At 38.2% G+C, this 26,901-nt stretch overlaps 1 protein-coding gene and 1 pseudogene across 3 annotated transcripts in view; one reads left to right on the top strand and one right to left on the bottom strand.

Annotated features, from left to right (window-relative positions):
- The window catches only part of PDE3B (phosphodiesterase 3B), a 177,025-nt gene extending 152,156 nt beyond the window's left edge, over nt 1-24,869 (top strand). For 2 of the 3 annotated variants that reach the window (XM_060303477.1, XM_030831481.2), the window contains exons 12-16: nt 7,147-7,346; nt 14,501-14,704; nt 16,766-16,927; nt 20,456-20,711; nt 21,925-24,869. In XM_060303477.1, the coding sequence (XP_060159460.1) occupies nt 7,147-7,346; nt 14,501-14,704; nt 16,766-16,927; nt 20,456-20,711; nt 21,925-22,139 (1,037 nt within the window). In that variant the 3' untranslated portion in view covers nt 22,140-24,869. The remainder of the gene's footprint in view (nt 1-7,146; nt 7,347-14,500; nt 14,705-16,765; nt 16,928-20,455; nt 20,712-21,924) is intronic. The other variant, XM_060303479.1, reaches the window with a different exon arrangement.
- LOC115839599 (dynein light chain 1, cytoplasmic-like) lies at nt 6,176-6,748 on the bottom strand (annotated as a pseudogene).
- Nucleotides 24,870-26,901: the final 2,032 nt, after the last annotated feature.

Raw genomic sequence — 26,901 nt, 5'->3', positions numbered from 1 at the left:
TCAAGTCTCCCATTCTGTTATAATCTAGCCTAGTCCCATAAGGTATCAAAGTGGTCCAGTATAATGACCAGATAATGCTGAATAGCTCTACTGTGCAAGATGTAACAAATATCCTAGATACCTTGATAAGAGTGCCAGAGGAAGAGAAATGAGAGAACTTGCACAAAAATTCAGAGATTTGCTACCTCAGTGAAGTTATTAGGAATCTGGTGGTCTAGGATATGTTGAGGTATCCTCTCCAAGGTTAGGGACAATTATTTTGAATTCTCTACCTAGAGTGCTCTTTGGATTCGAAAGGCAAATTTACAATATCTCAGTACTGCTGCTCCAACCCATGAACTGTAAGGCTACGAATTTTATGTGCAACTCAGAGCAGGAGAATCATGTGAAGCAGTTTCAGGGTAGTGTAAGCTGCTTGGACACTTGGCAATATGACCCTCAACACATCAGCAGTTTTCAGAGTGTCTTTGGCAGGTAGGGATCCTCTGTGGAGTTATAGAAGATCACTACAAGGGAATCATAGTATAAGTCCTTAGGATTTTGAGGCAGTGCCCATCCTTCTTCCTCGGATAACTGTTCTTTTTGTAAAACAGCTGCTAGATTGTTACTGGGCTCTGATAGAGTTTGAATATTTGACCATGTGCACTAAGTTACCACATGACCTGCCTGTCCTAAACTTGGGCCCTCTGACTCTCCTAAAGTTGGCATGTACAGTAGCACTCAATCATCAAGAGGAAATATTAAATACAAGGTTAGTTTTGAGCTGCCCCTGAAGGAACAGGAGACTCCAAATATGAACTCAGATTCCTATGGCAGCTATTGCTAATACGTTGGCACTCTTCCTTAATCCGTATGGCCTCATGGGGAATTACCCATGACCGGGTGACTGAAGGAGAAAAGACCTGGTTTCTAGATTGTTCTGTCCCATATACCAGTCAGTACCTCCTGAAAGTGGATGACTACAGCTTTATAGACTCTCAAAGGTATCCTTTGAAGGATAAAAAGGGGAAGGTAAATCCAATCAGTAGGCAGAACATCAAGCAGTAAATCTGCTTGTTTATTTGGCCTAGAGAGAGAGATGACCAGGAGAAAGGGTCTACGCAGATACATGGCCCGTGGGTAATAGCTTGCTTGGATACTTAGAGTTTTAGAAGGAAGAAGATTGGAAAATTGGTGATAAGGAGTTCTGGGAAAGAGATTTGTGGCTAGACTTCTCCGAGTGGAGGATATCTGTTTCCCATGTGAATGCTTACTGTAATGGTTAATTTTATGTGTCAACTTGGTTGAACCATGGTGCTCAGACATTTGGTCAAATATTTTTCTGGATGTTTCTGTGAGGCTGTATTTTAGATGAGATTCACTCATCAGTGGATTTTGAGTAAAGCAGATTGCTCTCCATAATGTGGGTGGGCCTCATCCAATCAGTTGAAGGCTTTAATAGAACAAAGACTGACTTCCCCCCAGAAAGGAGGAATTCTGCCTAGAGACAGCCTTCATACTTGAACTGCAGCATTGACTCTTACCTGGTTCTTCAGTCTGCTAGCCCATACTGCAGATTTTGGACTTGCCAGCCTCCATATTCGCATGAGCCAATTCCTTAAAATCTCTCTCTCTCTCTCTCTCTCTCTCTCTCTCTCTCTCTCTCTCTCTCACACACACACACACACACACACACACACACACTCTCACACACAAACACACACACTGTTGGTTCCACTTCTCTGTACAACCCTAACTAATACACTTCCCAAAGAGCATTCCCTGCAAAAGAGGCTCTCAATAATCAGGTAGTCAAAATGACCTCTTCTCTTGATTATCAATCAGACTCTTTCCTTAGCTACTCCCGTTTTCATTTGGTGGGCTTATAAACACAATAGCCAAGATGGCAAGAATGGAGATTATGCATGGGTTTAGCAACATGGACTTCCTCTCACTGAGGCTGACCGGACCCTGGCTTCTGTTGAGTGCCCAGCTTGGCAATAGGAGAAACCAATGGTGAGCCCTTGATATAGCACCATTCCCTGGGGGAATATCCAGTCATCTATCTGGTAGTAGTAGGTTGATTATATTGGATCCCTTGCCTTATAGAAGAGACAACTTTTGTTCTCACTTACTCTGTGTATGGATTTACCTTTACTGTCTATAGTGCTTCACCGTCACCATCTATGAACTTAGTGAATGCCTTATTCACCATTGGCTTATTATATACAGTATTGCATATCAAGGAACTCATTTTTGCCTCAAAAGATTGTTGCACTGGGCTCATGCTCACAGAATTTACTGATCTTTTCATGAACTTTATCATCCCACAGCTGGCCTGAGAGAATGACATATTGAAGACTCAGTTGGGGCACCTGTTAGGTGAAAACATTTTGTGGGGCTAAGGTGCTGTCCCACAAAATGTGGTTTATTTTCTGAACCAGTGACCAGTATATGGTACCATTTCTCCTATTTCAAGAATACACAAATCTGTGAATCAAAGAGTGGGATTAGGAGGGTTTTTTCTGTTACCTCAAACGATCCACTTAGAAAATTTTTGCTTCTCCCCCAACCCCCACCAAAACAAACAAAAACTTGGCTTACACACCTTAGTTCCCAAGGAAAAATGCTTTCAATAGAGGACACATAAAAGGGAAACTGTAAACTGAGACTGCCATCTGGCCACTTTGTGTTCTCCGTGCCTTTGAACCAGTAGACAGGAGGAGGATTCTGTACAAGGTCAGGTGATTGATCCGGTCTGATCTTCATTATCAAGAAAAAATAGGGTTCCTACTACACATGGGAGGATGTATGTTAGGAACCCAGGGGATTCTCTGACCTTTTTGGTACTCCTATGTCCAGTGACAAAAGATAATGAAAAACTGCAGTAATCCAGTGCCATAAGGGTCACTAATAGTACAGACCCCTGAAAGTATGGGTCATCCCACTGGGCAAAGAACCATAATCAGTAGAGATGCTGGCTGAGCAAAAAGGGAATGAGGGATGGGTAGTGAAATAAGAAAATGATTGAATCCCAAACACAGCTATGTGACCAGTCACAGAAATGAAGTCTATAATAGCCATGTATTTTCCTCATTGCTTTGATATATATTGATATTTATTTTATATATTAAGCATTTTTTTTTCTGCCTCTTTCTCACTCTTCTACCAGTCAGTATGCAGTTGATGGAAATTTGGGTTCTTTCCACTTTTGGGGTGTTATGAATAATGCTGCTATGAATATTCTACCAGCTTTTGTGTGGGTATATGTTTTCATTTCTCTTGGCCATATACCTAGTTTTATGGAATTACTGGGTCATAAGGTGACTCTGTGGTTAACATTTGGAGGAACTGCCAAACTATTTTCCAAAGTGGCTGCACTATTTTACATTCCCACACACAACTTATGAAGGTTCCAATTTCTTGTTATTATCTATCTATCTTTTTGATAGCCATTCTAGTAGGTGTGAAGTGGTATCTCATTGTGGGTTTTTTGATTCACATTTCCTTAATAGCGAATGACATTGAGCATCTTTTCATGTTGTTATGGGCCATTTGTATATCTTCTTTTTCCATTTAAAAATTTGGTCATTTGTCTTTTCATTACTGAGTTGTAGAAGTTCTTTATATATTCTGGATACAAGTATCTTATTAGATTTATGATTTGCTATTTCCTCACATTGTGTCGTCTTTGCAGTTTTTTGATGGTGTCTGTTGAAGCACAGAAGCTTTTAATTTTCATGAAGTTTATCTTATTTTTTCTTTCATTACTCATGCTTTTGGTGTCATATCTAAGAGGGGTTTGTGTAACTCAAGGTCATGAAGATTTACTATGTTTTCTTCCAAGAGTTTCATAGTTATAGCTAGCTCTTAAGTTTAGGTCTAGGATCCATTGGAGCTAATTTCGGGGGATGAAATAAGGAAGAGGTCCAACATTCATTCTTTAGCACATGGATATCTAGTTGTCCCAGCACCATTTGTTGAAAAATTTTCTTTATATATTCTGTACATGGTTGGCTCTTAAATGTTATGAAGTCAGTTTCTACCTTTTAAGATGTGAGCATTAAATGAAACAACATGTATGAAAGTGCCTTGCATCACGCAGGGCATAGTTGGCTCTCAACGAGGTCTTGGCACGCTTGTCCAAGAGCAATTGACCATATATATGAGGATTTATTTCTGGACTCTCAATTCTATTCCATTGATCTATGTGTCTATCCTATGCCAGTACCACGCAATCTTTGTTACTAAAGCTTTGTAGTAAACTTCGAAATTATTCTTCTTTCTCAAGATTGTTTTGGCTAATCTGGATCTCTTGCATTTCCATATGAATTTTAGGGCCAGCTTATATATCTCTTGTACCAAAAAAGCCAGCTGGGATTTTGGTAGGGATTGTGTTGAACCATAGATCATTTTGGGGAGTATTGCTATCTTAACAATATTAAGTCTCCTGAACCATGAACATGGGTATTTTTCTACTTATTTAAGTCTTCTTTAATTTCTTTCAACAATATTTTTTAGTTTTCAGAATACTGGTTCTGCACTTCTTTTGTTAAATTTATTCCTAAGTATTTTATTCTTGTTGATGCTAGTGTAAATGGAATTGCTTTCTTGGGTTCATTTTTTGATTATTCATTCCGAGTGTGAAGAAATAAAATTGATTTTTTGCATACTGATCTTGTACCCTGCAACCTTTATGATCTCATTTATTAGTTCTAATAGTTTTCCAGTGGATTTTTTAGGATTTTTCTGTATACAATCATGTCATTTACAAATAGAGGTAGTTTTACCTCCTCCTTTTCAATCTGGATGCCTTTTACTGAGGCCTGCTTTTATTTATTTAATTTTTTTAAGATTTTTTTTTGATGTGGACCATTTTTAAAGTCTGTATTGAATTTGTTACAATATTGCTTCTGTTTTATGTTTTGGTTTTTTGGCATGTGGGATCTTAAGCTTCCCTATCAGGGATTGAACCTGATAGGGAACTGAGTCATTCCTCAGTTTTCCATGCACCCCCTTCATTGGAAGGTGAAGTCTTAACCACTGGACCGCCAGGGAAGTCCCGTGAGTCCTCTTTTTAAATGAGATCTACAGTAGTTATGTTTAGTTGTCCTTGCCATCTATTTTCTTTTTTATACTACTAATTTTTATACTACTAATGTTAAGTATATACAAACTAATGTATTAAGATCCTAATATGTCAATTCTAAGTAATTATTGAGTTTAAAAGGATTTTTTGGCCATTTTTGATATTTTATGTATATATTGTAAATTCTAGGGGAAATACAGAACGCATATAATGCAGGAAAAATTGAAGTTATTGACTCTGATATTGGTAATTAAAATCTTATCAGAATTAAATATATCTTTATCCATACATTTAACTGTCTTGTTTTTATTTTTTATAATTATTTTTAAAAGTAACTCTAGTGTGGGTAATTCTAAAACTCTATTTAGATACAAAATATAAACAGCATGAAAATAATTAGGTATCTTTATAATTATCAGTAGTGTGTGTTAAAGTCATTATGTTAAAACATTCTTGTGATTGCAGATATTGAGTGAACTAAATTATGATAAAGTCCTTTTGGACTTTGACAAGCCAGGGCATTATTCTGAGTTTCCACTGGTGAACACACCAATGAAATTTAGTATCTCTCTAATATCCTTGTGGTTTTATTTGCTGTCTACTCTCAATATAGTTTATTTCCTTCTTAATACTTTAAGATCCCTTTAGCAAAAACAATCTAGTAACTATCTAAATGGAGACAGCCACCCAATTACAAAAAAGGAAGAAACAAATGTAAGATATTAAGGACACCAAAAGCACAGTGCTGATAGTGAAAACACTGTTTCTAACTAGAAGATAAAAAGAGTTATATTGACTGAGTCATTCCTCAGTTTTCCATGCCTTTTCAGTTTTCATAGTTTTTCTTTACAGTATTTTATAAGGGGCTTCATGGAAGGAAAAAGAAGAGGAAGAAGGGTTGTAGTCAGGGTTACAAATGAAAGGTAATCTATCTGGATAAGATTTGAAAAGCATCTATGTTGAATAGCTTACTTTGTTAATATATTAAATTCCTAAGTCTCTATACTATTTCATGAAATGTTATTCTCTAGGTTGGTTTTTCCTGTTACCCCGGCCATTATATCTAGCCATTAAATAACAAATGTTTAGAAAATCAGAGGTTTGGCTTTTTTATTATTTTTTTTAAACGCACACTTCTCCAACACATTTATTTCTTTAAAGGAGTGGATTTTGAAGAGAAAAAACATGGGGCAGAGAGGTATGGAATAGAAAATACAAATGTAAGCTGTTTTGCTAATTGCTTTATGACCACAACAAACTAGTACAGAGAATGCCCTGTACAAAACACCACAATAAAGATCGAGGTGTTGCCTTAGGCAAGGCTGAAGATTTCAGTTTCTGGTATTTGGTATTTAGGTTGCAGTCCTTGTTTTTGGACGGATCACTGGGTGTGTGGCACAGTCCATGCTTTTAACCAGATTTGAACAGGAGAATGGCCACTTGGCCCAGGTAGAAGTAGATGAAGTGTTTGGTTTCATGTGTCACATAACTACCGAAGTTCCTCCCCACGATGCAGTGCCAGGTGGGGTTATACTTCTTGTCAAACTGCTTCTTGATATGGGCCGCAATGTCCTTCTCTATATTATATTTCTCCAATGCCTGAGTAGCACACTCCACCGAGGCCTGGTGCATCTCCTCCAACATATCGGCATTTTTGATCACAGCCTTTCAGTCACACATGGTTACCGAAGAGCAGGGTCTGGCCCACTGCAACGTTCTCCTGGGGGAGGGGCTGGCGAGGCTCAGACCCTTTGAGAGTAGCGATCCCTACTGAAGCCATGGTGCATCTATCAATCAGAGGTTTTTAAAAATTATCACTAGCTTGAGTAACAGCATCATGAAATCCTGTCATGTCCTGTAAAGTGAGTGACTTCAGGGTCGTGTTTAACAGTATTCCTCTCTATTAGCATGTATGTTGGAAATAGTATACTATTTTATGTCCATGTTTATAAATAGAGTCTATTTCTTAGGTAAGTCAACAAATAAGATAAATAATGATATTACCTGTGGGAATCTCCTTCTTAGCCTCCTTGTGAGGATATTATGTGTAATGCTGGGTTATTTTGCTTGTTCCTCAGATTCTAACGGTAGAATTAACCCTGGGCGAATTGCTTACATTTCTTCGAGGAGTTGCTGTATTCCAGATGAGAGCTATGGCTGCCTGTCTTCAAACATTCCTGCATTGGAATTGATGGCTCTGTACGTGGCAGCTGCCATGCATGATTACGACCACCCAGGGCGGACAAATGCATTTCTAGTGGCTACAAATGCCCCTCAGGTAGGAACTACTTTTTCAGAAAGTTTAAGGAGTGGTTCTGAAATTTTACAGCCATACTGTATTTCCCTTTGTAAACCATTCTTCAATTGAATCATCTGGCCGTTGGATAATAACACACGGCAGTGATATGACATGTGCTTGTGCTGAAGAATTAGGGAAAAATCATCTTCAGCTGGAAAATAAATAAAATGCTCCTGAAAGAGTAATTTGCTACTTTTATGAAATTCTGGAGTCTTTGCTGTCAATATCTTTGCCTTTGATCAAATTGATAAGACTCTGACTAGATGTAAGACTTACTCTTCCTTCTAGCAAGATCCTTCATATGCCTAAAAGCTATAATGACTGAGAACTGTTATTATTTTTGTTGTTGTCCTCTTTTTTTCTCTAAGACATACCATAATATGCAGTCTCTTAGGTCTGCATATATTCACATATGTAAAAAATCTTCTAGTACATTATTTCTGTATTCAGTACAGCTGATAAGGTGCAAGATTCCTTTAGGGTCACAATTTGCATAAGAGGCAGGAGTCCCCAGCAAATGGATATTGTAATTGCGATGACTTTAAACATTAGTACTTGGAACTAGATAGTCAGTCCTCCATATCCAGGGTTTCTGCCTGCGTGGATTCGATCAACTGCAGATCAAAAATATTTGAAAATTTTAAAAATTCCAGAAAGTTCCAAAAAAAGCAAAACTTGGAATTTGCTGCACACTGGCAACTATTTACATTGTATTAGGTATTATAAGTAATCTAGAGAAGATTTAAAGTATACAGGGGATGTGCGTAGGTTATATGAAAATACTACATCGTTTTATTAGTAGACTTGAACATCTGCAGGGGTCCTAGAACCAATTCCCTGCAGATGCTAAGGGATGACTATACTTGGTTTTAAGCAGAATTTAGTGTGGTTGTGAATTTTTGTTTAGGCTGGTGATTCCTGAAATGTCAGCTTTGTATTTCTGCCTGCCTGCCTTACAAAGAGCAAGTTGTCAATGATTGCTGAATTCATCTTACTTCCTCACTTTGTTGCTCTGTGTTCAAAACTCAGTTCTGATTCTTTCATCTTTTATAGCCATTCTCCGTGTTCCTTTTCTCATTTCTCTGACACACTCCCACTGCTTAAAATATAGGAGATAGATTCTCTACCCAGAACAAAATTCAGAGAGAGAGAGAAGATTAAAAGTGCTATGTAAAAAAAAAAAAAAAGTGCTATGTAATTCATTTTCTCCAGTTAGACTTCATCTCTTCATAGCTCATGATTTCCACAGGTAACTTTTAAATGAATTTCAATCTAGATACTAATAGTTTTCCACTTTCTAAGAATTGCTTTGGGAGAAATTTCCCACTAAGGAACACATTTCCTCATTTGCAGTCCCATTCTGCAAGAATCAGACGCCCATTTTCTCTAGCCTAGCACTTCACAATCCTAGTCCTATGGCAAGTCACAGACCTGGGCAGTAGTGGCACAGCGGAAAAAGTACTGGTCTTCGGATTGAGAGACCTGAGTTTAATTTCTGGTTACCTACTATTAGCTGTGTGACGTTAGGCAAGTAACCCTTATCTTTGTGAACCTCAAAATATGTACCTGATATGACTAAAAGAGATAACATTTGGAAAGTTTTCTACTGAATCAGATATCATGTAGAGAGAAATTATTTACTATTCTATTCCACCCTCTGCTTTCATTCTCTCTTTATTGGCTTTGAGTATAGGTGAGTCAGACTTGTTTATTACCTCTTCTTCAAGGATATTACAAGTTAGTGAATTCTAGTGTTACCTGTCTTGCATGCAGATAACTGAAAACAATGACACATGAATGTAATTTATATAAGTTGTATACGCAAAACTGTTGTCCTGATCAAAATACAAACATGAAGTCTGGACACAATCAGTAACTATGTGTTATTTCTAAATTCTCATTGTTAAGGACTGCCAAGAGATGAAGCAATGGAAAGGGCTGGACTGGAAAGGAAATTGATCAGAGTTCAGCTATGAAAAAGTGTAGCCTTTTACCTAGTCTCCTTGCTTCCTGCTCCCCTTCAGTCTGGTTTCAACACATAGCAGCCAGAGTGGCCCTGTTTAAACGTGCATTACATCACTCTCTGTTCCAAGCCCTCACTCCTAGTAAAAGACAGTCATTACAGTGGCTCTGAAGGCCCTACACGATTTAGCCCCCAGTAATTCTCCTTTTTAAATTCACTCAGATCTAGCCTCACTGGCCTCCTTGCTGTTTCCTTCCATGTGCTGGCACACTCCCTTTCTAAGAACCTGGTCAGTTTCTGTTCTCTCTGCCCAGAGTGCTCTTTCCCCAGACATATATTGGGTTAGCCAACAAGTTCATTTGCGTTTTTCCATAACATCTTACAAAAAACCCTAACGACGTTTTTGGCCAACCCATTATATAGCTCACTTTGTCACTTCCTTCCACCTGAAATTTCAAAAGCCCCTCCCTGGCACTCATTATGTTCCTCCCCGATCATAACAATGGTCATTCAGCATACTGTGTATTTTGCTTGTGTATTTTGTTTATTCCATGCCTCTCAGAGGAGTATAAGTTTCCAAGAGGGCAGGGATTTTTATCTCTTTTATTCCCTAATACCTAGAATGGTGCCTAGCACACAGAAGGCATTCAGTAAAAATTTGTTGAATGTTGAAGGATCCCTAACTTCTTTGCTCTGCAGGACCACTAAGCTTGTCTGAAATACACTCCATTGTTCCCAAAGTGATGAAATTCTTGAGACCTTCTTCAGCTAGTGCCTGTGAGATAAGGACTCTTTTGTGAAAGCCTGAGGCCTAACCTGTTTATTAGGTAATAAAGCAGTCTCTCTCATCTTAGGAAGCTCAATAGGTCTAATCAGGCCATAAATAGTGAAAGATATTATTGCTCCGGTGTATGATAAAAAGGGACAATAGTGTATACCACCATCAACTGGATCAAGCATTCTTCATTCTCATGGTAAGAGAAGTGTGTGGGAAGACTCAGGAGGATGATTTTGAATCCTTGCCACGAGAGAAGGGGAAACATTTAGTCAGCTTTATCCTGGAGGGATGTCAGTATTGAAATTCTAAGAGATTTCTGAGCTATTTCCAAATGAAGAGTTGGCTGAAAGACGGAGATTAGTGACTGAGATGTTAGAGTTTGTAGAATATTTTGATTTGGGGTAAAAGTAAACAAAACTTTGAGAATGGTAGATCTGAGACAGTCATCAATGTTTGTCCTCCCAAATATAGATCAAATATAGATCAAATATAGATGGTGACTAAACAAGTACATTTTTCTCCTTTTCCTCCTGATCAAAATATTAGTAAGGGATGAAGCTCATTACAACAGAGAGGAGTTGGCGGGAGGATATTATCACCAGTAGGTTAAAGAATTTCATATTGTTTCTGGAAAATGAAAAACATGTGGGCAAATATTACGAGATTAAAGTATACTAGAAGGGGGCTTCCCTGGTGGCACAGTGGTTGAGAGTCCGCCTGTCGATGCAGGGGACACGGGTTCGTGCCCTGGTCCGGGAGGATCCCACATGCCGCGGAGCGGCTGGGCCCGTAAGCCATGGCCGCTGTGCCTGCGCATCCAGAGCCTGCGCTCCGCAATGGGAGAGGCCACAACAGTGAGAGGCCCGCGTACCACACACACACACAAAAAAGTATACTAGAAGGGAGCTGAGGCCTAAGTGGAACCCTAGAGACTCCTGATGCAATTTGCCTTTGTCTGCTCTACACACACACGCCTCCCACATAACACACACCACACACCTTTAAGCAAAGCTACTGTATTTACTGCATTTACTTCCAGGCAGAAAACACATCTCTTAGATATTGAAGAAAATGGCCAGGAGAGATTTAATACTCCAGAGTAAATCCTTCTCATTTTTGAAATCACACTGGTAATTCTAAAGCAAAACCTGCTAGGTAAACAGGCCCCATCCATGTTTACAGGATTCCTACTCATCCTTCCCAATTAAAGAGACTCGGCAATAAAACATACACAAGGCTATTCAATGCACACTATGAATATTATTGAACAAAACAGGCAAAAAAAATATTCTGCCCCCATGGAACTTACATTCTAGTAAAGCAAGAAAAAACAAATAAGTGTGTGTGTGTAAAAGACAGAGAGATGATTATGACATAAGTGCTAGGAAAAAAGTAAAACGGGAAGAGATAGTGCTGGCATAAAAGGATTATTTTCATGTTAGAGTTCTGTATCCAGCTAAGCTACAGTTGAGTGTTAAGAGCAAAATAAAGAGTCTCAGGTATGCAAAGATTTTTAAAAATCATGTTCCATCCATCCTATCTGAGAAAGTTACATAAAAATGTGTTTTAGCAAAACAAGGGTGATAACTAAGACAAAGGGTCTTAGAAGATAATGGGATTACCAGAAATTTTAGAACCGAGAACTTGAGAGTAAAGGAATCCCCAGATGACACCTGTTCATCAAGACTATTTCTTTAAAGAGAAGTACTTCTTTATAAAAAAGTAGCTTCATTGTTTTCTACTGCACCTAATTTGTTTACTGCCTCTATTGGATTCTTTTTTAAGTTAGGAATATTATTTTTTTAATGAAAACAGCCTTTCTTAATCCAAGATTTTTCATTCAGAAAAATTAAAATACCTTCTTTAATCTTATGACTATGACCTAGAGATTTTTCTGTTTCCTCCTTTTTCTTGTGTTTCAAAAGGAGACATTTGTTCAGATTTGTCATAGTCTTCCTGTTTGATCAAAGTCTTTATGTCTGATGGGTTTTTGTTAAGATTAATTACGTCAGAGTTTATATTAAACCCCTTTTCAAATCTTTTTGATTCAGAGAGGGTAAAAGTAAACTTTATGATCAACTAATTTGCTTTGCCATGTTAGAGAAGTATTTGCTTGTGGAGATAACGATGGGATCCATAACTAGAGAAAGCAGGTAGCAAGTTGCTTTAGCAAAATTCAGAGGATGTTAGTTACTGCAGCTCTAAATTAGGGGGGAAACTGTCTTCCTTTTCTAGTTGTCATGGCGCTCTCAGTAAAAGCCAGCTGAGGCTTCATTATCTGTTTTACCTGGAATGTTTTCCTCACAGAGTTTAAGCTTGGCTTGTTGCTCTATGTGCAAGCTTCCAGTATTCTTCTAAAGCAGAATTTGCCTCCTTACTGCTCCATGATTCTTGCCTCCACTCAGCCATGAGGTAGAGAGTTGACTGGGGTCCAGCAGGGGACTCCTTCTACTTACTCTCCAGGTGGGTTTTTCCTTCTTATGCAATGACTTAGATGGCCTTTCCTCAATCCATTCCCACTTTTACCATGTCTTTAAAGCTTCCAGTATAGTGATTATATCTAGAGTCTAATATTGACTCAGATTTCTTTTGGTCCCCATTTTATATTTCTTTGGTAAGGTCAAAGGGTAATTTGGATGCTGCAGGAATTCTGAATTACTAATTTTTTTTTTTTACTGATCTCACTAGCTGAGAGTTTAAGTCAGCTAGCTTTACAGGACACTCATTATACATTGTAATTTATTGAGCTGGGAGTTTGATTACTTCATGAACAAAGCTATTCTGGTAATTTATCAGTCTTTATTAGATTTAAGCATGAATTAGTTAAATCACAATTAAATGCAAGTTGACCCCTTAGGAAGTCTTTGAAGTTTCACATGTATGTTTTAATTTGATACGTATATTGTAATATGATTACCACCATAGCGATAGCTAACACCTCCATCACATCACATAATTAACTTTGTGTGTGTGTGTGGTAAGGACATTTAAGATCTAGTCTCTTAGCAGTTTTTTATTATATAATATAGTATTGTTAATTATAATCACAATGCTGTACACTAGATCCCCAGAACTTGTCTTCAAACTGCACATTTGTACCCTTAGACCACCATCTCCCAATTCCCCCACCCTCTGGTAACAACCTAGTTCTGCTGTATCTAGAGTTCAGTCTCAGATTATTTGTAAGTGATGTCATACAGTATTTGTCTTTCTCCGACTTATCTCACTTAGCATAATGTTCTCAAGGTCCACCCATGGCAGGATTTCCTTCTTTTTCACGGCTAAAAAATATTTCATTGTGTCTATATATATTACATCTTCTTTATTCATCCATTGGTGGACACAGATTGTTTCCAGCCTTTTTATGACTCACTGCAAAGTTTAAATCATATCATTGCTAACATAAAAATAAACGATGTAAAAAACAATCAAATGGTATGTATCTATGCTCAAATCTAGACTATAGCTAATTTTCACAAATATGTAAAACAATCTAATTAGGCTCAGAATATGCATCTTAACTGAGATTGCGCAGTATTTTTATCTGTCCTTTTCCATTAGACAGGAAGCTCTATGAAAATAGGGACAACGTTTTAAATTTTATACTCAGCCGTTAGCACTGGCTATGAGAATTCTTTTAATAATTACTATGCTTATTTAATAATTTTAAAAATTGCTTGCTTGTTAGAGATGGAAGAAGCTTTAAAAATTCTATATAATCCAGTGGTTTTTAAAATCTGTATTCCCAAATCCTAGACTACTGAGGTAGTACCTCAGGGTCTTCCACTAGAGTGAAGTGGAAAAAAAGTGAATAAATCTACACCACTTGAACCAGAGAATTTGTGCTTTTACCTGCTTGATACTTCTCTGACTCCCAGGCACTGTGTCAGTTGGGAATATAGGATGTGCCCTTCTCATATTTGTGGGTCTCTGACTCACCATGCACAGTATTCCAGGTTCCTCTCCTTCATGCTTTAGTCAGCATGTTCATTCCATGCTGGCTAAAGAACAGTAATATATCCCTAAACCTGCTCTCTCTGTCCCTAATGACTTTATTAACAGAAGCTTTATCTGAGAAGGTTCACTGATTTAATGAAGTTGACCTCAGATATCAACTTTACATCTCTTGGTAGGCAGCGTGGTGTCTGCAAAGATGAACTTTGGAGACAAATTACCCTTTCGCTTACTAGCTGTGAATGCTGGAAAGGTGTACCTTATCCTCTTTGCACTTGTCTACTCATTTATAAAATTATCAACCCTTCTTTACAGGTACTAACATGCCTGGCATGTAGTAGGTACTCATTGTATTCTTCCAACCTGATCCTAACTCTGTTTATTATTAAAGTTCAGTATCTTTGAGATGCCTGCCTCATTTTTCTTATTCCTTTTTAGGCAGTTTTGTACAACGACAGATCTGTTCTGGAAAATCATCACGCTGCATCAGCCTGGAATCTGTATCTTTCTCGTCCAGAGTACAACTTCCTTCTTAATCTTGATAATGTGCAATTCAAGCGCTTTCGTTTTTTAGTCATTGAAGCAATCCTTGCCACAGATCTTAAAAAGCATTTTGATTTCCTTGCTGAATTCAATGCCAAGGTTTGTTATGCAAATTAATTCCTGGTTTCAAAAGCAGAAATTATTGTCAGTGTTACTGACAAAAGTTATTTTTTTGTTTTGTTTTAAATTTTGAGAGTTTATTTGATCAAAAGCTGATTTGAATCAGGCAGCATCCAGTCCAACAGAAAGGAGCTCCAAGGACCAGTATAAAATGAAAGACTTTTATAGGCACAAGGGGACAGGAAGTTATACTGGGCAAAAAAGCGGGTTGGTAATTGAAAAGTTAAGTCCCTGTCCTCACTGAGCTCACATTCACTGTGGAATTGAGAATCACTGCCCTTGTGTGATGGTACTAATGGGAGCACGTTCTATCCCTCAGAAGTTGGGGTGCAAAAATGTTGAGAACCACTGCTTTAGATTCCTGAGGGAAGGATGCCCCACCTTCTGCAGGCAGGAAATCGTTTTCTTGATAACATTTGTGCCCTAAAGGAAGGTGTACCTTCAGGGCAGAGGAACAGGTATCAAAGGAGTACTAGATTCAACCTCCTGGAAGGAGACCTATATATGTCACTGTTGTGATATTGATAAAATGTTTATAAAAATCAGCAAGAAATTTGAAATTTCTTTAAACTTATTTCATCGCTGTATAGCTCTATTAACTTTTTATTTAATAAAAATTCACTTAAGTGCTTAAGTCAGAGTAAATAGAAGTTTTTATAGGTGAAAGGTTATCTAGCCCAAAACTTTTGAATCTGTGTTCCTCAGAGATTTCTATTCTGTAGTCTCTCAGAAAAATGTCACATGAGTGGGGCTCTAGACTACACAATTTCTTTCTTTTCTTTCTTTTTTTTTTTTGGCCATGGGGCGAGGCTTGCGGATCTTAGTTCCCGACCAGAGGTTGAACCCGGGCCACGGCAGTGAAAGTGCAGACTCCTAACCACTGGACAGCCAGGGAATTCCCTAGACTACACAGTTTCAATCTAAAGAGCTCGCCTTTCTTTTAACTGTTTTCTGTAGTGGTGGTCTACATAAGAGTTCCTTTAACAAAAGGGGTGGATGCCAGGGAGTTCCCTGGTGGTCCAGTGGTTAGGACTCAGGGCTTTCTCGGCCGTGGCCCTGCTTCAGTCCCTGGTGGGGGGGAACTAAGATCCTGCAAGCTATGCAGCACAGCCAAAAAAAAGAAAAAAGGGGGATAGATGCCAAAAAAAAAATCTACCATCACAATAAAGTTCCAAAGCCACTGATCTGGCCTATTCACTTTATTTCTTACAAGAGGAAATTTGAGTTCTTGAAAGGCATGTTAATTTGCCTGATAACTAGCATTTATTTAAATAACAATGTTAGCATTTACTATGAACTGTGAATTTTTCTTTGTTAATCCTCATGGCAATATGGCTAGATTGATATTTTTCCTATTTTATAGATGAAGAAGGGTGGACTCAAGGAGCTTAAGTAATTTTTCCAGCATTATGCAATGAATTAGTAAATCATTCTGAGTCAGGATTTAAAACCATAGAGATTAGCTTCTAAGACTTGTGTTCTTTCAGCTATATAGCATGTTGTCTTTTACAGTTAGATCCTTAAGTGTTCCTTTTTGAGACAGAAATAGTTATAATTCTTATATGATTTGGTTTTGCATATACATATATATTATATCATATTATATACGAATGTGTTAATATACACAAATTACAATTTTCTCTGGTAATCACAAATATTGAAACCCATGGTTTGTTGTTCTGCTTGTACAGTGCTCTACTTCCATTGAAACAAAACCGTAAATGACACTTCAAAGGGAAATTTAACCCATAGAGGTACATGTTATGGCACAAACCAATTAAAAGAAGCATTTATTGAAATTCCTTCCTGTCCTTTGGACAGGAAACAGTTTTAAGACAATTTGGTAAAAACAAAAAACTGGGGAATTCCCTGGCAGTCCAGTGGTTAGGACTGCACGCTTTCACTGCCGAGGGTGTGGTTTCAAACCCTGGTTGGGGAACTAAGATACCACAGGCCGTGCGGTGTGGCCAAAAAAAAAACCCCACAACAAAAAACTCCTGTGCCCTCAGCACCTAAAATAATTCTGTTTTTCCAAACTAGGCCAATGATGTAAACAGTAATGGTATAGAATGGAGTAATGAAAATGATCGCCTGTTAGTATGCCAGGTGTGCATCAAACTGGCAGATATAAATGGCCCAACAAAAGTTCGAGACTTGCATTTGAAATGGACAGAAGGCATTGTCAATGAATTTTATGAGCAGGTAAGTTAAAACATTAGATTGGTGGGACTTTTAGATTGGTGGACTTTTCTGCCATCTGAAGACACTACCCTTTGGGTTTGGATAGCTACATTAAATGCTTGAAATGAGTTGCTTTAACCAAAAATGGGTTGCATTTGCTCTGGTCTTAATATTTTCTCAGCTCCTTTGCCTTTGTTTCTAAAATTTAAAAACAGGGAGTTCCCTGGTGGTCCAGAGGTAAAGAACCTGCCTTACAACGCAGGGGACGTGGGTTTGATCCCTAGTCAGGGAACTAAAATCCCACATGCCACAGGGCAACTAAGCCTACACGCCACAACTACTGAGCTCGTGCACCTCAACTAGAGAGAGAAAACCCACACACTACAACCAGAAAGAAGCTCACACGCCACAATGAAAGATCCCGCATGCCTCAACGAAGATCCCGTGTGCCACAACTAAAGACCCAACGCAGCCAAAAATTTTAAAAATAACAATAAATAAACAAATTAATCTTTAAATTTTAAAAACAAAAATAGTTTATTGCCAATCTGGAGTGGGTTGAATGTACTCCAGTCTAGAGCTAAGGAAAGACTACATATTGATTCCAAGGTCCCTTTCAATCCTGAAAACCTATAGCCTAGGATAATTTATTTCCAGAAGAAGTTGTTTAATTGATTCAGGGTATACTTAGATTGTATTTTTAAAGTATCAACCCATTTTCAACTCTGCTATAGAAAGACTGCCTTAGATACATCAACTACGTAAAAGTGCTGGCAGAGGGTAAGAAATTAGCACTAGAAATGGGGACAAAGTAGATATTTAGTGGCTTTCAAGTTTCAAAAATATAAACGTGCTCTTTTCTCATATGTTTTTAATCTTGTCTTTAAAATAATCCTACCACTTTGCAGTCTTTACCACTTTTCTGTCCAATCTTGAGGCTCCCTACAATGTAGAAAAATACTGATTTCCCCAGAAGCCTAATATTTCATTATCTCCAAAATAACAAATACATCCTCTTGACTGGAACTGCATTCCTTGGGAATCCTTACTAGACCTACTAATCAGGAAAGATCAAGATGTTTACCAAGTGAGACTTCTGTGACAGGGCTTTCTTTACCAAGAGTTGCTACTCTAGTAGGAATGATGAAGGTGAGCCTATAAACTGCACACTTATCCGTTATACCTTGTCACACCCAGATTGTATTGAATGACCAGTAAATGTAGTGTCTTTCACCCACCTTAGCTGAACATCCCTGTACAATAGTGTATACTCTGCTGTTTACAAGTCGACAAAATACCATACTGTGTAATCATGAAAATAGATTAGTAAAATCTTAACAATAATCTTAGAATACTTTTCACTGATACATCTGAACTAAATTATATGTAATTTGGGGTAATAAATGGTTATAAATATTTACCCTAATTTGTAGACTGCAGTATGTATAGTAATGTTTGCATATTCCCATCCTCATTCTCAAAGATAATTGAAGACTGCCTCAGGCTTCAGTTCAGGTTCACAAAAGAATTTTATGCTAAGGAAAATGCTGTCTTTATATTATCTGTACAAACAGTGGTAATAAGAAAGTGGTCGTATATGCCAATTTTAGAAAACCCACTAATTCAGTGAAAGAACATTAGAAAATTTCATTTAGACCCATTTTATGATATATTTTTAAAGTATAGAGAATTAATTCTTATTAAACAAACTTGGAAGCCATGCCTGAGGTTGAATCCTGGCTCCTCTTCCTTCCCAGCAATGTGACCTCAGGTAAGTTCTGTGCCTCAGTTTCCTCATTGAGAAAATAGGAATATTTATGGTACCTACCTTATAAGGTTGTGTGAGGATTAAATGAATTAATTTATGTAAAGTTCTTAGAACAGTTCCTGACACATAAGTGCTCAATAAACTATTATAATTCCAGATCACTAAAAACAATATAATATTTCAGACAGTTTCACTTAATCTTTCTATTCATTATTCTTATGTCAAAGGAGAAAAATGCCATCTGATAATCCTACCACACAGTGGTCATGAAGGTTAAATGTACTAACCTATAGGAAAGTCAACCCTCATCAAAACCATCAGAATTCCTTCTCAGTCTTGTTCTGCTATTCAACCTTCTTCAGATATGGATGCAAATTTCTAACCTGGCCCAACCTTTTACCTTTTTATTACCTTAGTTATTCTATCTTTATGTATACTCCTATAGCCATTATGTGCCATGGGCTTAGAAAAGCCTAACTCCTATTTAAAAGTCAAATGTATGAAACTGTAGAATCCTGTGGATAAACCCACCTGGATATTTTTTGTAAATATTAATAATTTTCATCCTCACAGAAGATAAAGCCATATAAGATTTTTAATCATGGGACAGTGAATCATGGGACAGTTTCTGGTTGTCTCCTTAGGGCTCTGTTGGCTCAGCACAGATAGACACTCCTGCTTGCAGAACTTGTGCACTGTGGAGAGTATTCACCCTCCACCAGTTCAGACAGTAGGCACTAAAGTGTTAATAGTACCATTTGGGGACCGCTCAGCCCTGTGCTCGACATTTTATATAATATTGCTTTGCATCCTATAGCAACCCTGTAGATTATTATTCACATCTTACACATGAATTGGGCATAGAGCTTGCCCAGCACCACACAGGTAGTAGGTGGCAAAAGCAGGTTTTGAAACCACATCTGTCTGATCTCCAGTTGTGCTCTCCAGAACCCTAGGGACCACAAGTGGGAGGGTATCACAGGGCAGGCAGCTGGGGTGAACCCTCACCTCAACCACAATAGCTCTACTTTTGTCTGTTTTACATATTGAGTTTTCTGATTTAGATTCATTAAAGGGTTCTGCTGTTAGAAAAAAAAGGGAGGGCATTGAAAAGCATTTGCAAAATTCAATTCTGTACTTCTGAGGTACAACTACAACAAAAATGATTCCATTATATCATCTCCCCATAGGAGAAAGAGGATCTATATTTGATATTATAGAATTTTGGTAATTTATATAGAATTTATATATTCTATTAATATAATTTTGGTTTGTTAGCAAATTTGCTGTATTTATTTATTTATTTATTTATGCGGTATGTGGGCCTCTCACTGTTGTGGCCTCTCCCGTTGCGGAGCACAGGCTCCGGACGCGCAGGCTCAGCGGCCATGGCTCATGGGCCCAGCCGCTCCGCGGCATGTGGGATCTTCCCAGACCAGGGCACGAACCCATGTCCCCTGCATCGGCAGGAGGACTCTCAACCACTGCGCCACCAGGGAAGCCCTGCTGAATTTATTTTAAAAGATGTATATTTTTCTTGCTACCTGAATATCAACCGTACTGGTTGACTGGGGGTGTGAGAATAAAGTCTTGTTAAGGATTTCTCAAATAGTAGAGAAATTCTTTGAGTTGGAATGACAGAGTAATTTCACTGATACTTCTTTGTAAAAATTATTTTGAGTTAGACTGTGCTTATTAAAAAACCTCAAGATAATTTTAACAAAGCTCAGTGGTTGTTCTTCCAACAGTTAAATGTATACTTTTCTTTTTAACATGATCAGGGAGATGAAGAAGCAAATCTTGGTTTGCCCATCAGTCCCTTCATGGATCGTTCTTCTCCTCAACTAGCAAAACTCCAGGAATCTTTTATCACTCACATAGTGGGTCCCCTGTGTAACTCCTATGATGCTGCTGGTTTGCTACCGGGTCAGTGGATAGAAGCAGAAGAGGATGATGATACTGAAGGTTGTTATGATGAAGAAGATGGTGAAGAATTAGATACAGAGGATGAAGAAATAGAAGACAACCTAAATCCTAGTAAGATATAAGGATACTGTCATTTCTTTAATGTTATTAATTACCTGCAAATGTCCATTTAATTTGGATTTGTTTTTAAGATACAGATTCAGTAGTTATATCTTAAGTAAGTGCTATCTAAATGTTCAGCCTGAATAGTCTCCTTTTGAGTAACTACTGCTTGGGTGCCACGCAAATGCTGTCACACAACAAGCATTCTTAGTTAAAGTAGCATCTCTGGAAGTGCTGTCCTCCAGCCAGTGCACTTCAGCAGTCTCTACCTGTGCACACATGATGGGGCTGTCGCCAAATCTGAACTTACGTGAGCTGGCTGGTCCTAGTGGCTAGTCCTCCTTTGCCTATCCCCTCTTCACACCACCCTCCCCTGTTAACATGCCCTTCATATAGACTTGGGAAATAGTTCATTCAACACAGTTGGGAGAGGAGGAAAATACACATTATCTGACTCTAAGAGGAAAACCAAGTTTTGTGGCATTATGGCTTTGAACTACCAAACCGTAATGCATAGTTTTTCTATATAAATCAGTGAGTATAAATGGAAGATGAAAAAGACATTTGTCATCTTTGTAACTAAAAATGAAATCAGTTATTTGCTCTTTAAAGTAGGATTTAAATTATATCTAGCTAATTTTTTTGTTCGTTTCCCAAGCATGCTATAAATCAGAACAGATAAGACAGCTTGAAACAAGATAACAAAGTACTACCTCCACCCTACCTTGTATTCAGGAGTAGCATAGTGAAGAGTAATCTTATGGCATTTTGGCATTACCATCTGATGTCATCTTGGGAAAGTTGATTGGCTTCTAAAAATTATTTGTACTCACCAAAATTCTGATAATTGTGTTTAATTCAGTACATTAAAAAAAAATCCCTAAAAAGGATGGTTTTTAACTTTGCATTGTTATTTATCATCAGTACCATCCTCCCTTCTCCTTGAAACTCCCACCCCACCCCATCTTCCCTAATTCCCTCTCTTCTTTATTTTTATCCAGTAACACTTAACACCATCTAACACACAAGTGTCTTGCTTCTTTGCTTATCTTGGTTTTCCCACTAGAAAGAGAGCCCCATGGTGCAAGGATTATTTTAATCTTATTATAACTATAACCCCAGTGCTTAGATAAAAGCCTGGAATGTATCAAGCACTCAGATACTTATTGAATGATTGAATCATATTGCTATGATTAGAATACACATGTGTTAAATTTCACAGAACCACAAAGAAGGAAAGGCAGACGGCGAATATTTTGTCAGCTAATGCACCATCTCACCGAAAACCACAAGATATGGAAGGAAATCATAGAGGAAGAAGAGAAATGTAAAGCTGATGGGAATAAACTGCAGGTGGAGAATTCTTCCTTACCTCAAGGAGATGAGATTCAGGTCATTGAAGAAGCAGATGAAGAGGAAGAGAGACAGTTGGAATAAAAGAAAAGGCATATTGAAGAAGCCCTGAGGGCCGTGCTCAGTGCCGACGTCATTGCCTAGTGCTCACCACGCTGGCTTGGAACCGACTGCACCTAGGTGGACAGGCGCTAACACTGTGAGAGGATCCCTGCTGTGCCGGCAGTTTCCCACTCCCATGCACTTTCACCACACGGACTAAAAGTATCCTTGGAGCTTGGTTTCAGTTGACTTGTGTTGCCAAGCCCTTACTTAATGCCTTTACTGGTGTATAAATATTAATACTTTGTCATAATACTGCTTTGCTGGCTAGAAGGCTCTTATTTTTCATGAGGGGGGAGCTATAACTAAAAACTCAAGTGACTCACTTTAGTTTGCTAAGTGGCCAGAACCTTTTCCTTTCTTGAAGACAGGGTTAAAAAACAACAACAAAAAATGGGAATTCCCTGGCGGTCCAGTGGTTAGGACTCGGAACTTTCACTGCCATGAATCCCTAGTAGAGTTCAATTCCTCATCAGGGAACTAAGATCCTGCAAGCTGAGCAGCACAGCTGAAAAAAAACCCAAAAACAAAAAACGCCACCAAAAAACATGATTCATATTGTACTTCCAAATGTGTCTTTTATGTCTTTGAATGTTTGGGGGGGAAATGTCTGTGCCTATCTATAAAAAAGAAATCCAGCGTTGCCTTTCTGAGGGATCTGTTCAATGCAGTATACCGTTCAGTGCTGTTCTCCAGCTAGGTTTATCCATGAAGGACTGAGTAACCTTTGTTATATTTAACAAAATCCAGGTGCATCAATTTTTGATGCTTTTTACTGTTTTTTTTTTTAATCTACTATGTGTGTGTTCTTTCTGCTCAGAGCATTCAGGTTTGCCGTGGACATCAGAAGTCTGAATTCCAGTCTTACTGACTTTATATCCCATGGTTGAATTTTAAAGCTGTTTAGGTTTAACAATGAAGGAATTTTATTCTTTAGCCAAAACTGTTCTTATTTTAACTCTTGCTCAGGATTAGTATTTTTAAACATTTATTTTAATATAAACACAGCACAGATTTGTCAGAAGAAAAAAAAATGTCCTAATATCAATGTTAACCTTTTATGAAATGAGCATTATTCTCTCTTCTTAAATTTGAGACTAATTAAAGCCAAGGAAAAGGAGATGTCTGTCTTTCGCCTTAATACAAAAATCAAATGTAATTAATCCTATCAAAGATAAAGAACAAATGAAATAGCATGAGCTCTAAAGGTCACATACATTGAATAAATAATTGAATATGTGCTTAATCTTTAGATCCATATCTTGGGTGTTGTGTGTTACTGTAAAACTGATGCTCATCTTTCTGTTAGTTTCCTTCTGCCTTGAGACTACATGAAATGACCTATGACTACTCAATACTTCTAGAGCTCTACTGCAAGTCTAGTTTCTGAGATAAAGTAAATGGTGGGAGTACTTATTTAATTTTTATATTTTAAAAACCTAAATATTTTAGTAAATCATTTTACACAAAAGCACATTAAGATAATTACAAAGAAAATGGGCCATATTTACAATGTTTATAAACTTGTTAGGGTCCAGATATATACCCTAGTTGTGAAAATTTTTTTGAAGATATAAAATGCAGCCAGAATGACAGCAAGACGGTAGACAATATTTTCCATTATTTTTGGAGACTGTATTATATTTTGGATCTGTGCAGCTCTTATGAAGCTTTTTCAGTTTTCCAAGGTAATTCTTTTTTAAATTAATTTTTACTGTATAGTTGATTTACAATGTTGTGTTATAGTTTCTGCTGTACAGCAAAGTGAATCAGTTATACATATACATATACCCACTCTTTTAGATTCTGTTCCCATATAGTTCATTACAGGGTATTGAGTAGACTTCCCTATGCAAGGTAATTCCTTTAAAATATGATGTCAGCAGGCAATTTCTTACCTACCTAGATTATTTAGCATATCTGAAAGATATCAATTAAAGATCTACATAAGTGTTGAAAGTTTTGATCCTGTACAGTACCATAATATTTAATGAATCACTAAGCTTTATTTATTAGATACGGTGAGTGCTAGCTCCTTCCTACTACTTTTGCTACCATTGCCACATCACTGTAAACTGGCCTCTCATTACTGAGTGATAAAATTTTAACTAATTTATTGAGTTTGCCCTTATAATGTCTATATCCTGTGCTTCTCGTTCTCTTGAGTACATTTTACATCCTGCAGAAGTATATTTCTGCTATTGCAAACTACATATATATATATAAATTCACACACATGCATGTGTGCATAATGACTCAAATTTCCTTACTTTCTATTTTATTAAAATTTTGTATTGGGTTGTTTAGTGTTTATTTTTATTTTCGCAAAAGAAGCATGTTTTTATTCTGTTAAAAATGCTATTACTGAAATTTCACTTAAGTAATTTAACCCTGAAATTATTTAGCCTTTACAAAATAATTGGCATATATTAAAATAACCCAAACACTAAAAAGTATTCTTGCTGAAACTTAAATTCATAAATTGTAAGAAATGAATGTGAGTGTATGTTAAGTATAAACAGTACTATTAGATGGAATCTTACTTGAGAAATTGTGGAAAGTCATATTGCAGATCCTATTTTGGTTATTACTGAATCAGATTAATTTTCTAATTAGAATCATTTTCATCATGAATTTGCTGTTGTTTTAAGTCACTGGTCTTAGAAATAATCTTGTAGTGCTGTAATATCTGTGTGCTTACTGACATTTTTCTCCATAAAAGTCTACTTTTTAAAGTTATTTCATGATTTGAAGGCTGTTTCCTGCTATTCTCACTCTGCTGGTGCTGTTGGATTTTTCTACTTATTTTTACAAGAATCCTAGGAGTTCTGGCACTGCTTAGGTTTCTGTCTATATTGCATGATCTCATAGGAACAACCTTCACAATAGAGACGAATAGAATGAACTCTGGTTTCTTCACTGTAATTGCCAAGCCAGTCAGCAGCTCTAGAGGGTGTGTGGGGATGACTGGTATATGGAGCAGGGATGAAAGCTTCCCAGAGACTTTAATGCTGAGAACTGAAGACTTAATGAGTTAGCTTGGAGATGATGGCTTGTGGCCAGAGAATAACAGCATGTGTAGAGGCCAGGAGAAAAAGCATCCCACCTTGGAGGAGCCGAAAGAGATTTAGGATGGCTGAAACTTAGAGTGCAAAAAGAGGGGATGGTAGAGAGAGAGTGGTTAATGAAGGGACTTGTAAAGCATGACATGCCACTTAAACTTTATTCCAAAAGGAAATGAGGAAAAATTGAAAGAGTTTTAATATGAAAGTGACATAATTAGATTCACATTTTATGAGGATCATTCAAATAACGTATCATGTTGAGTGGAAGAGTAAGATTAGACATGGGGAGACCTCAGTGCTCTAGGATAGATTGTAGGACAACAGGAAAGTGAACGGACTTGTGATTTAAGGTATACAATAGAATCAATTTACCCTGATTAACTGGGTATGGTGGTAAGAAAGAGATGATGACCTTTCACAGCCTCCTCACCTGGGAAGCTTCCTAAACCTGATGTGCAGGCCACAAACCAGACCAATCTAATCAGAATGTGGAAAAGAGGGTGGAAGTTGGGTATCAGCATTTTGCAAAAGTCCCTTGAGATTCCAGTGAGCATCCAAGGTTGAGAACCAATGTATTAGAAGTCCCTGAGGGGCAGGCATGAGTGAGGGCCACGCAGACTGCCTTACTCTGCCTCCCACTCCGTCCTCCATCACCTACTCCTCAGGTGCCTCCTCCCTGTCTTAGGGCTGCTGCTGAAGCTCCAGTCAGGCCACGCCCCTTAACTGCTTTCCCCTATATTTGCTGTCCCCTCCCTGTTGATGGCCCTAATGGATTCTGCAGGTTAAACATTCACAGCCGGGAATTCCCTAGTGGTCCAGTGGCTGCCTTTCCATTGCAGGGGGCAGGGGTTCGATCCCTGGTGGGGAATCCCACAAGCCCCATGGTGCAGCCAGAAAAAAACAAACAACCTTCACAGCCATGTCTAGCTGCCCTGAGATTAGCCTGTCAGACAATGGCAGAAACCGCTCTTACTCCTGATTCTAATGGAATAATTTACAGTAAATGGTCTCCCTTCCCCCACCAAGGAGCCCAGTCTCCTTAGACAAATGGAGGTGAGCAAGGGCTGCCTCTAATGGGATGCAGGAGCAGAAATGAGCTGTCCAAATGGAGTGGCTGTCACAGCAGCTGCTGTATTAAGTGAGAGACACTGAAGGCTTCAAATCCTTCTTGTAAACTAACCACTCCTGGTGAGAGATGCAGCCAAGAGTCGTACAGAACCCAGGCTCCAGGCTCCAGGGTGGGATTTCCAATTAGAAAGGGCCCCAGGGGAGGTGACTAGGGGGTGGGGGTCCCCCTCTTCCCTGTTGACTTCCTACATCCTTCTTCCTCCTCCCCTTCTTCCCACCCCTTCACACCCTCACCCCTGCTCTGCCCTAGTGTTTGAAAGGATTCCTTGGAGCCTTATTCCTACTCACTTTAACAGAGAAGTTCCGTTCCAAACCCTTGCTCTGGGCTCAGGTGTCCTCCACTAGTGTGTGGGGGGAGCCAAGATTAAGATGCCTGATACCACCTGGCACTGGTGCCTTCCTGGGAACCACGACTCTGAGGACTCACTGATCAAGGAACATTTTCCATGCCCATAAACTTTTCCATCAAGAGAGATGCTGCTCAGCATTGATTATCCATTATTAATTCCCTCATTCAATAAATATTTATTTTCAACACAAACAAGGTGAAT

The sequence above is a fragment of the Globicephala melas genome, chromosome 8 (assembly GCF_963455315.2).
Source record: "Globicephala melas chromosome 8, mGloMel1.2, whole genome shotgun sequence".
Classification (NCBI taxonomy): domain Eukaryota; kingdom Metazoa; phylum Chordata; class Mammalia; order Artiodactyla; family Delphinidae; genus Globicephala; species Globicephala melas.
The sequence above is the reverse complement of the archived record's forward strand: the minus strand, read 5'-3'. Positions and strand labels throughout refer to the sequence as shown.